This window comes from Rhinoraja longicauda, chromosome 2 (assembly GCF_053455715.1).
Source record: "Rhinoraja longicauda isolate Sanriku21f chromosome 2, sRhiLon1.1, whole genome shotgun sequence".
In the NCBI taxonomy this organism is placed as follows: Eukaryota; Metazoa; Chordata; class Chondrichthyes; order Rajiformes; family Arhynchobatidae; genus Rhinoraja; species Rhinoraja longicauda.
In genome coordinates this window covers 86,619,255-86,631,862 of record NC_135954.1, presented here as the reverse complement: position 1 = coordinate 86,631,862, position 12,608 = coordinate 86,619,255, and the positions used below count along the sequence as shown (strand labels likewise).

General features: G+C 44.3%; 1 protein-coding gene across 8 annotated transcripts in view; it reads right to left on the bottom strand.

Moving 5' to 3' along the window:
• sgce (sarcoglycan, epsilon) overlaps nucleotides 1-12,608 on the bottom strand; it is a 140,376-nt gene that overhangs the window by 21,260 nt on the left and 106,508 nt on the right. For all 8 annotated transcript variants that reach the window (XM_078422652.1, XM_078422690.1, XM_078422681.1 and 5 more), the window contains 2 exons: nucleotides 9,139-9,337; nucleotides 4,470-4,632 (listed from right to left, as the gene is read on the bottom strand). In XM_078422652.1, the coding sequence (XP_078278778.1) occupies nucleotides 4,470-4,632; nucleotides 9,139-9,337 (362 nt within the window). The remainder of the gene's footprint in view (nucleotides 1-4,469; nucleotides 4,633-9,138; nucleotides 9,338-12,608) is intronic.

Genomic DNA, 12,608 nt, shown 5'->3' with positions numbered 1-12,608 from the left:
TCCACATGTGGTGCATAAGAAATTCACCTATTAACCATTTCTGTTTTCTTTGACCTTCTATTAAGTCGTAAGAGCAGAATTAAGATGGCCCCTTTACCAACAACATTGTTTTATTTATTTTAAGGTAAAGTTAAGACATATCAATCTTGGTATAAAAATGGTACCATAGTACCTCTTTGTTTAATACAACTTACAGCAAGGTAAAAATGTAATTGTTACACTTGATCATAATATTTTCATACAAGAGGAGAACAAGTAATTGGAACATTTTCCTTACACATTAATTTGGTTAACATCAAGTGTTGAAAGAATGGTGAACCCACACGGTTGCTAAATACCAGACATTTCACCATACACTTGTGCTCCGTCTGACAGGCCAACGGGATCTCCCGGTTGCTAACCATATTAACTCCCCTTCACATTCCCATATTGACCTTTCTATCCTGGACCTCTTCCATTGCCACATGCAAGCTGGTGGAATAACACCTCATATTTTGTATAGGTCCCTTACAAATCAATGGTAGGAACACTGTATTCTCTAATTTTAGGTAAGAAACCTTCAAACAACTCCCCCCTATTCCCCTCCTCCCCCACCCATTTCTCCCCTTCCCCCTTGCAGTGCAGTGGAGGACACATTTTGAACACTGAATGCAGTGCACTGGATTGATGAAAGTGCAAGTGAATCGCTGCCTCACACAAAAGATTACTTGGGACCCTGGATAGTGGGAAAGGAAGAGTTGAAAGAACAAGTTGTTTCCAACAAGTTACTCATCCTCAAACATCAAACATGGGTGGAAAATTATAAAAAACTTATTGATACTCATTCATGACCTGGATTTCGATGTGGAAGCAATAACTTCAAAACTTGTACAAACCTTGGGAAAACAGTGAACAGCGAAGAGCACTGTGGACAAGCAACAGGAACAGGCAGGTGCATGTCAAAATAAATGTATTGCATGAAAATATAAATCCATTTTGAAAGGGAGACAACAATTGGAGGTAGACACAAAATGCTGGAGTAACTCAGCGGGTCAGGCAGCATCTCAGGAGAGAAGGATTGAGTGACCTTTCGGGTCGAGACCCTTCTTCAGACGATTGGAGGAATTTATTATAAAGAATACAATCCTAAAGAGAGGTTAACTAGACAAAAAACTAAATGTATGTGTATATGAATTCTTAAATGTGAATGGAGATGTTGAGAATATGGTTAAAAATGCATCAAGGATCATGGGTTTTATAAAGTAAGGGAGTACAAACATGCAATTTACAGCAAATCTTGAAAAAGGACAGGTTTGACAGCAACTTAAGTATTGTGTCCAATAGGCTTAATGGTGGAAAACAAAGGGGAGTAATGGAAGGTTGTTTTTCAGAATAGATGATAGTTGACTTGTTGTCTGTTGGACCCAATGCTGTTTGTGGTTTATAAAAACAATTTGTATGAGAATGTACAAGGTATGATCAATAAATTTGCAGATGACATGAAAATAGATGATATTGTAGACAGTGAAGATGGTTATCATGAATTAAAGCAGGACTTGATCAGCTGTGCAAGTGGGCTGAGGAATAGTAAATGGAGTTTATTTCAGAAGAGTGTGAGATGTTGTATTCCAAGAAGTCAAACCAGGGCAGGACAATTACAAAGAACATTAGAGGCCTGTGAAGTATTGTAGAGCAGAGGGATCTAGGAGTACACGTACATAGTTCCTTGGAAGTGGAGTCACAGGTAGATAGTGTGGTGCCACAATCCCCAGGCCCTACCGTTCATCAAACCTCTCCTACCACAGATGTTAGGATAACTGGTCTGCAGTTTCCAGGGTTTTTCTTTGCAGAACATTTTAAATATAGGCACCACATTAGCCACCCTCTAGTCTTCTGGCAACTCACTCATATCTTATGATGATTCGTATATCTCAATAGGACTCCTGTAATTTCCTCCCTAGCTTCTCAATGTCTTTGGATATAACTGATCAGGCCCTGGAGATTTGTCTATCTTCATGCTTCTTAGGATATCCAGCACCTCTTCTATTGTAATATGGACATCTCCAATAACTTTCCCAAGTTACCTAGTCTTCATGTCTTTCTCCACAGTAAAAACAAAGGAGAAATATGCATTGAAGACCTTGCCCATCTCCTGTGGCTCCATATATAGATGATCGGTTTCTGAGGGGCTTGATTCTCGCTTTACATTTACCTTTTTCCCCTTAATGTACATAAAATGTATTTGGATTCTCCTTAATATTATCTGCCAGATGTATCTCCTGCACCCCTTTTGCCCTCCTAATCTTCTTGCGTATGCTCCTCAGTCCCTTGCGTATGCTCCTCAGTCCCTTGCGTATGCTCCTCAGTCCCTTGCGTATGCTCCTCAGTCCCTTGCGTATGCTCCTCAGTCCCTTGCGTATGCTCCTCAGTCCCTTAAGTATGCTCCTCAGTCCCTGAAACTCCTTGATACGCTTGATCCAAGCTGGCCCATACCTAAATCTTTTTTTCGTGACCTGACCCTCAATTTCTCTCATCATCCAATGTTCTTTATTCCCACTCTGTCTTACCCTTCAGTCTAAAAGGAACATGAATAATTTGGTCTCTCACTTTTGCACTTTTAAAAGCATTTCACTTTCAGGACATCCCTTTGCCCGCAAACAACCTACTTCAATCAACTTTTGCAAGCACCTGTCTAATAATGTTGACATTACCCAAGTTTAGAAGTTTACCTTGTGGGCCTAGAACTGTGATCCCAAAAGGTTCGCCCACCGACACTTCAGTCACTTGCCCTGCCCAATCCCCCAAGAGTAGGACAGGCTTTGCCCTCTCCCGCACATGTCTCCTTAAGTACAGCCTGAGGAAACTCTCTTGAACACACTTGGCAAATTCCATTCTATCCAATCCCATTGGCCCTATGACAGCCCCAGTCTATATTGGGAAATTTTAAATCCCCTATGACAATCCTATGAGTCTTGCAGCTGCCTGCAAACTCCCAGCATAGTTGTTCCTCTAATTCCCATTGACTTTTTGGGGGCCTGTAGGACAATCCCAGCAAGGTGATTAACCGCTTTTTGATTTCTCCGCTCAACCCACAGAGCCGCAGTGGATGAACCTTAAGTAATGTCATCTCAGACTGTTGCTATGATGCTCTCCTTAATCGATAAAGCAACACCCCCTCCTCCTTTAAGCCCTCCTCTTTCTCCTCGGCAGTGCTTGTACCCTGGAACATTAAGCTGCTAGTCCTGCCCCTCCCTTAGCCAGGTTTCCATAATGGTTAAAACATCTTAGTCACACATAGCTATCCACGCCACCTTACTTGTCAGGGCTCTGGAATTGAAATAATTACACGTAGCTATCCACGCCCCGTGTTCATTCACCTTACTTGACGTCTGCACTAACTTCCAACCTCCCACCTGCCTCACTATTTTAATGGATCCTGTCCCCCTGACAAACAAGTTTAAACCCTCCCAAATAGCACACAAACTTGCCCACCAGGATATTGGTTCCCCCCCCCCCCCCCCCAGTTCAGCAGAAATAGGTCACCTCAGCCCCAGAAAAGATCCCAATGGTCCCAAAATCTGAATCCCTGCCACTTGTACCAATGGCTCAGCCACGCATTCACCCATCGCATCTTCCTTATCCTACCTCAATAGCACATCCCACCGGGAGTAATACGGAGATTACTCCCCTCAAGGTCCTGGTTTTTATCCTTTTACCTAACTCCCTGTATTCATTCTGCAGGACCTTGTCCCTTTTCGTCTCTATGTTATTCATGCCAATGTGCAGAACGGCTTCTGGCTGCTCCAGCTCTCCCTTGAGAATGTTCTGCAGCCGCCCCAAGACATCCTGGACCCCCATGTCATAAGGCCTGTGCAGGAAGATATCCAAATTATTGTAGTTATTGCCAGCAATCAGGGAGGCAACATACCATCCTAGAGTGTAGGAAGAAACTGCAGATGCTGGAATAACTCAGTGGGACAGGCAGCATCTTTGGAGAGAAGGAATGGGTGATGTTTAGGGTCGAGAGCCTTCTTCAGACTGAGAGTCAGGGGAAACTGACTCTCAGTCTGAACAAAGGTCTCGACAGGAAACGTCACCCATTTCTTCTCACCAGAGATGCTGCCTTTCCCACTGAGTTACTCCAGCATTTTATGTCTACCATCCTAGAGTCAAGCTTGCTGCCACAGAAACTCCTGTCTGTCCTCATAATGGGCTCAGAGGCATACGGGCTAGGTGCAGGCAAATGGCACTAGCTTGCATGGGGCATCTTGGTTGGCATGGATGAGTTGGGCCAAATGGCCTGTTTCTGTGCTGTGTGACTCCTGGACAACAAACAATAACATGAACAGTATGGGCCAACTCATAACATAAATGTAACATAATAACCCCATGTAAAGATAAAAATAAATATCAAATTGTACAAGAACCACTCCAAGAAAGTGACTGCAAAATAAGTTATATAAAATCACCAGCGATGATTTCTGACTTACCAAAGACAGTTTACACCAGTCAATGTCAAACTGGGCTCTGAATTTCTTGTCACAACTGATGCTGGGTTCCATCTCCTGGCTACACTTCTGCTGATTCTGAGGAGTTTCCACCTCTCTTAGACACGATGAAAACGTCAAGTCCGTACCCACCATGACGTAAACCCTGTGCAAGAAGTTGTCCATAATTGTAGTCATTGGTAATAACCAGGAATCTACAAAGTGAGCAACTAACTATGGATGGTCAACATCTAGTAATAATTGCACTTTAAAATAGCAAATTCATAAAAACCCATTTGCAACTTTATAAAGTTGCAACTAACGGCACAGTGACATAGCAATAGAGCTGCTGCCTTACAGTACCAGAGACCCAGGTTCACGGGTGCAGTCTGTACGGAGTTTGTACGTTCTCCCTGTGACCACATGAGTTTTCCCTGGGTGCTCCAGTTTCTTCCCACATCCCAAAGATGTACAGGTTTGTGGGTTAATTGGTTTCGGTAAAAACTTGTAAATTGCCCCTAGTGTGTAGTATAGTGCTGGTGTGTGGGGATCGCTGGTCAGTGCAGACTCAGTGGGCTGAAGGGCCTGTTTCCATGCTGTATCTCTAAAGTCTAAAGTAAAGTAAAATAGCAAGGCGTTAGGAATCAAAATATATCCTTTTATACTCAGTTAGAAACATTTTACGACTATAAATCTAAACTGTAGCACTGAGGGCATTACTATTGATTTCTGGCTGCCAAAATGACATCAAACACACTTATGGGGCGAATTGCAAGAGACATTATATTGGCATTTTTTCAGCCTGAAGAATGAAGAGTAGAAACATCATGATATTAATCAGTGTACTATACTGCTCTACGATCGTGCTGCTATTCTGATTTATTCAATGTTCCACCTAGTAATCTTACTTAGGAACACTCAACAGCAGGAGAAGGGGGCAATCAATTATTAAGTTGATATATCGCCACTTACATGTGAAAGTAAAACATTTCTTAAAGTTAGTTTCTGCCAGTGTTTGTTGGGTTTTATAATATTGTGGATGCAAAAGAATAATTTTGGCAAATTCAATTATCTAAAAAAAAAACGAATGTCCCCGATATGGATGATTTATCTGGTATTTCCTCCTGAAATACACAGCGACTGGGAGAATGATTAGATGTGATACATAGTGTAAGAAAATAACTGCAGATGCTGGTACAAATCGAAGGTATTTATTCATAAAATGCTGGAGTAACTCAGCAGGTCAGGCAGCATCTCAGGAGAGAAGGAGAGAAGGTGTGATACATTGATGGGTAAGCTGTTGAAAGGAGGAAGAAAGCAGAAACAAGGCGTGAATCATCAAGAAATAATTTGGGCCACAAACAATGAACAATGCTTGTCAGAATCAGACATTTGACTGCTTAATAATAATAATAATATATAATAATAAATTTTATTTGTCATATGTAGGTTGGCACAGGGTCAACGATACAATGAAATGTATTTGACAAGACAACGGGTCAACTCAGCATTAATATTCCAAGGATAAATAAGATATTAAAAAACGGCATTAGTAAGGTAAAAAGACAATATTAAAAATAGGTAAAAAGACAATATTAAAAATAATCAACATATATGATTTGAAATGTGTTTATGAGTTCAGAAACCTGATGGCCTGATGGTAGAAACTGTTCTTAAGTCTGGTGGTACGCGCAGCCATACTCCTGTATCGTCTGCCTGGCGGTAACAAGGAGAACAGCCTGCGTGCTGGGTGGCTGCAGTCCTTGATGATGATGCGTGCCTTCCGCAGGCACCGCCGGTAGAAAATGTCCTGAATGGCCGGGAGACAGTTGCCAGTGATGTGCTGTGCCGTCTTCACCACTCTCTGCAGTGATTTGTGGCTGTGGGCAGAACAGTTCCAGACTGTAATGCAGCCTGTCAGCAGGCTCTCGATGGTGCATCTGTAGATGTTTGTGAGGATGCTGGCATTCATGCCAAACTTCCTCAGTCTTCTCAGGCAAAAGAGCCGCTGGCGGGCCTTCTTTGTTATTGTGTCTGTGTGCAGTGTCCAGGAAAGGTCCTCAGTGATGTGCACACCGAGGAACTTAAAGCTGCTGACCCTTTCAACCTCAGCATCACCGATGTGGATGGGGAGGTGTCCACTCCCCCGTTGTCTCCTGTAGTCCACGATCATCTCTTTAGTTTTGCTGACATTGAGAGAGAGGTTATTTTCATGGCACCAGCTGTTTAGTGCCTTTGCCCTCCTCTCTGTAGGCCATCTCATTATTGTCTGTGATGAGGCCCAAGATGGTCGTGTCATCAGCAAACTTTAGGATGATGTTTGAGCTGTACTTAGCAGTACAGTCGTGCGTGAACAGGGAGTACAGGAGAGGACTGAGCACACAGCCCTGTGGTGTGCCTGTGTTGAGGATCAGTGAGGAAGAGGTGTGGCTGCTAATTCTCACCACCTCGGGCCTGCCCGTCAAGAAATCGAATATCCATCCATAGTGTTGAATGCCGAGCTGTAGTCAATAAAGAGCATTCTCACATATGTATTCCCTTTGGCCGGGTGGGTGAGCGCAGTATGTATTGCAATGGCGATGGCATCGTCCGTGGCCCTGTTTAGTCTATATGCAAACTGAGGGGGTCCAAGGTGTCAGGGAGAGAGGAGCAGATGTGAGTTTTGACTAGTCATTTGAAGCACTTCATGATGACTGATGTCAGTGCGACAGGACGATAGTCATTTAAACAGGAGGTTACTGGTTTCTTTGGAACAGGAACGATGATGGATGCTTTGAAGGAGATGGGAACCACAGACTGACTCAGAGAGAGGTTGAAGATGTTAGTGAACACCTCTGCCAGTTGATCAGCACACGCTCTGAGGGCCCGCCCTGGAATACCATCCGGCCCTGGAGCTTTGCGATCGTTGACCTTTTTGAAGGACCGCCTCAAGTCTGCCATTTGTAAGGACAGTGTGGTAGTCCCCCTGCACACCTGTGGACTCATGGTGGGCGCTGTGTTGTCTGCATTGAACCAGGCATAAAAGGTGTTAAGCACGTCCGAGAGTGATGCGGTAGGCTGAACAGTGCTCCTGTTTTTCCCTTAATGACTGAGGCTGGAGATAGTTGCAACATCTTGCAGTTTGTCATCTACAGTCATGGGTAAATAAAGTCACTGAGACTCCCTGCTCAAAGAAGGCATCAGCCCCAGAGACTTGAACAGATAAAAAGAAGCTTCTAATTGGCAGACTACACTCTGCACCATCTCTGTGCTGGCAACATTTTGGATTGACTTAATGGCAAGCATCAGCACGGCTGAACTGACTGGTGTCAGTTGACATGGTGCTCCATGGAGCCACTGCAGTTCCCATAAGATGGCTTCTCAGAAACCATTGTCACTGAAATCCAGTGTTCTAAAGCGCAATTCCTAATGGAGTTGCCCATCACTTCCACACCAGAAGCAGATTGTCTTCGGCCTCTGCACAGTGCTCTGTGCTAAATTCATCTCCAACTCCATCAGACAACGAAAACATGACAGCAATTTCATTGGCCACAACCCTAATCTACATCATGGGACACCCATGTTAGCAAAAGCAGCTTAGTTTCTACTAGGTAAGAATTCCAAGGCAGAAATCCACAATCCCTCAAATCAAGTTTGTTGGAAATGTGGCAGAAGAGCCCCAAATTGAGCCAGAATTCAAAATCCTTTTGATCCCATTCCTCCGGATCTGCTTTTGTCAGGCCCAACAGGGATGATTCCTCCCGCATGGCTGAGGAAACAGCTGGGGGAAAAGAACAGCAAAGCCAAGAAATTCTTATCCCAAAGGATTCTATGGAAGATAATACGATATTATTTTATGCATGATATTATTTGATATTATTTTGTACATTAGACATTGTTACGGTATTATTTTATACATTGTTGTTTAAGGTTTGTAACTACTTAGGCATTAGGCACCTCTCTGTAACTAATTAAGGCGCTCTAGACATTCCTTACCCTTGACACGTCTCTATAACATAACACTCCTTTGCTTTAGCTTGTACCCTTGCTTTAGCCTAGATGATAAGGGTAGCAGAATCCGAAGAGATGCAGACATTCATCAATGAATAGGATTTAATGGTGGCAAGAGAAGAGATAAGGAAAAACATAGGCCTTGGGGTGATGGATGGATGTGAGGGATGAACTAGCAGGAAATAAGGGAGGCGAAATATGAAGGGATGTGAGCATTGAGATAAGGATATATTACTAAATGGGATTTAATGGTGGCGGGACAAACAGGTACTACAAAGCAATGAAGGACTGAAGAAAGGAGTGTGGGTATCAGGTAATGCAAAGGAGATAAGGTTTAGAATAATCCTATAAAAATAGGCTGCCCGGTGTACTAAGTGGGCAGTCAGATGGTTGACATCCTGATTGTTCCAGCCGTTGTTTGCAAATAAAGGCTTTTAACTTCTTGAAGAATTCTCCGTGTCATCTGCTTCATTTTGAACACCGGTAACCACGACAATTCTTATCCCAAGCCTGCATCCCAAAGTGGTGTCATCAAGAGAGCAGGACCTACTCTGATTAGAATCATCCCGTGTAATTCATCCGCAAATGCACCAGTGTTCTGAGGAAGTCAAACTTGATACGCCAGAAGCTGATGGAAAGAAGTTAAACAACTGAGAATCAGACGCAGATCAATTGAACTCACCCTTCCTTCATGTTATTGATGGGAAGAGGCACTCGCCCACCACGGTCGAGAGCCGAGGTGATGTTGATAGCATTGAGATGAGCCGGCTGCCAAACGTTCTTCACTGCTCCGAGGAAATCACCAATTACCTCACTTGCTAACATCTCTTCCACGTTCATGTTCTTCACAAAAAACTCCGCTTGATATGGCAAAGAATAATCTTTAAACAAGAGGAATTTGAGTCAAGTTAAAAACTGTGGTTGCTCAAAAGACACATCCCTTATCAGGAAACATGATGCAGCATGATGGTTGCTGAGGCCAAATGCCTCAGATAATCCTGAAGCTAATTTTAACCAATTAATTATTAGTAAGTAGTTATCACTGGCAAGATCAACATTTCTGTCCATTCCAAGATATTATATTGATCAAATGGCTTGCTCGGCCACTTCACATAGCTATTCAGAAACTAGCAAATTAGAGTATAACTTGAGTCAGGTATAAGGACAACAGATATCCCTCCTAAAAAGTTATAAACAGATTAATCAGCTAATTTGTGTTCTGCCAAAAGACTAAATGTAGTCATAAAACTGAAAATGTTTGAAACATGCAGCAGGCCAGGTAGCATCAGTGGAAGGAGAAACAGCAGTAAGAGACAACATTTTAATGTTTTCTCTTTCCATGATGCTGCCTGACCTGCTACGTTTTTTCAGTATTTTCTGCCATTTCAGATTTTCAGTATCTGCAGTTTGATTTTGAGTTTAAACAATTGCTTCCATTGATTAAAGCTTTCCTGCACAAATTTTGCATTGTAGCTGGATTTTGCAAATCATTTATTTGCAGTTGCTTTAGAACCATTAAAATATTTTACAATTAATATTTACAAGTTCAAACAAGGGCTCTTTAACCAAAGGTCAGGCATTAAAGAAATCTGCTTCCTAATAGCTTCTCTGTGTTTCTTTGTATTATTTTCCCTTGTTGCTGGATTGAATCCAGATTTTTCATTTTACCTTCACCAAATGAACCTTTTCATTTTATAACTATTTTCCGTAAAGGCATTGAAAAAAATTAAAAAAGGGAAATGTACTGTCAACATTTCAGGTCAAAACCCTTTTGAAAGAGTAGAGGGAAGATAGCCAGTATGAGAGGCAAGGGAGAGTGGGGTACGGCAAGAGCTAGCAAGCAATATACGGTTACAGGCTAGGTGGGTTATCATATCTGCCAATTTCAGCTCTCCTTTTTTTGTCAGTGATAGGACAATTTTAACATTTTCTTTTCAATAGCTCTAAGATAAAATTAAGCCAGAACCGGTTTTAAAGGACAGACATATCCTGAGCCAGGTCTTTTTTTTTGAGCGATACAGTGTGGAAACAGGCCCTTTGGCCAAGATGTCCCAGCTACACTAGTCCGACCTGCCAGCATTTGATCCATATCCAGAGCTCCCAACATTGGATTTTACAAATTCAGAATTTTGATGTCCAAAATCGGGAATTTTACATCAAAATTCATAATAGTTCATTCGTGATGCAACTTTTCAGCAAAAAAACGCGTACGCGTTGCGCTACATTCACGTGTGAAAAACGACTATTATTTCCAACAGTCTGTAGTTCTTAGACTACATGTACAATGTCAGGTCCATCATGAATATATTCTGCAATTTATAGAAAGGGTATTGAACAGAAATACTTTTTACAACACAAAGAAAAAATTGTTTTGTTTTGTTTTCTCTATTTTGCTTTTTCTTACACAAAATGTAAAAGTTATGAAGAGTTTCATTTAAAACTGCACAAACCTAATTTCATTGAAGACATACTTCCTCCAGTGGTCTTCAACAGCAAATCACAACAGTCCGTGTGTCCCCCACCCCCCACTCCTCCCTACTACCCTCCCCACCACCCTCCCCCCACTCCCACTCTACCCCCACTCCCGACTCCCCCCCTACTCCCCCTCCCCCCTTTCCCCCGCCCTCCTGCCTACTCCCCGCCCCCTTTCCCCCCCACTCACACCCTCCCCTCCCCACCTTTTCCAGCCACCTCCACTCCCCCTCCCCCCCGCCCCCACCCCCTCCTAATGCCACTCCTCCCCCCTTCCTCCACCCCTACACCCCTCCGACCCCCACTCCCCCCTCCCCCGCACCCCATCCCCTCTCAACATCAATGGCATCGAGGCGAGCCCAGCGACAAGGTGAGACCGGGCCAGCAGCGAGTCGAGTCAGGGCCAGCAGCGAGGCGAGTCAGGGCCAGCGGCAAGGCGAGGCCAATGGCGAGGCGAGGCAAGTCGAGGCCAGCGGCAAGGTGAGGCGAGCCCAGCGGCGAGTCTGTGTCAGTGACAAGGCGAGGCCAGCAGCAAGGTGAGGCAAGCCCAGCGGCGAGTTGGGGCCAGCGGCAAGGCAAGGCCAGCGGCGAGACGAGTTGGGGCCAGCGTCGAGGCGAGTCGGGGTCAGCGGTGAGGTGAGGTGAGCCCAGCGGCGAGTCAGGGCCAGTGACAAGGCGAGGCCAGCAGCAAGGTGAGGGGAGCCCAGCGGCGAGTCAGGGCCAGTGACAAGGCAAGGCCAGCGGCGAGGTGAGGCGAGCCCAGCGGCGAGTTGGGGCCAGCGGCAAGGCAAGGCCAGCGGCGAGGTGAGACCAGGCCAGCGGCGAGGCGAATTGGGGCCAGCGTCGAGGCGAGTCGGGGTCAGCGGCGAGGTGAGACTGGGCCAGCGGCAAGGTGGGGCCAGTGCCCAGGCGATGCCAGCGGCTGGGCAAGAGGCAGGGCGAGGCATGTGTTTTGCGGAAAATTGTGAGGTGAAATCGGAAGGGCGGAAATGATATATGAAAGCGGAAACTTTCCGCCAAATTCGGAAGGGTTGGGAGGTTTGCATACCCCTCCAAACCTGTCCTATCCACGTACCTGTCTAAAGGCCCTGTCCCATTTAGGCGTTGTTTAAGGCGACTGCCGGTGACTGTCTTAGTCATAGCAGAACGCCGAAAAAACGGTGACTGGATCCCCCTACGATAATGTCTACGACAAGCTACAACAACCTACCACCTAGTCGATGTCAAGCTTCGGCAAGCTACCGAAAACCCACGACCCAATTGTCGCAAGTAGAACGTCCACCTACGGCCGCACCTACGACAACCTACGACCACAGAGGCGACAACATACGAGAACCGAAGTCAACCTACGACCACCCGCGACAAGCTACGACAAGCTATGACCCTGAAGACTGAAGACAACTGAAGACAATTTACGTTTCACCCACTTTCCCTATAAAAGGGGGTGTACGGTAGGGTTTCCAATCATTCTGCATCATGACTATTTGAAAGTGATGCCATGAGAAACTACTCTGAAATACAATAACATCATACATCAATTTTCTGTCAAAATGTCAAGAATTTCCTTTATTGATATACAAACAATTTTTTTTAAAGGTTGATAAGAACATACAGCAGTGCATACAAAAATATTGTAATAAACTTCAATAAATTTCAATAAACTTCAAACTTTAAACTTCA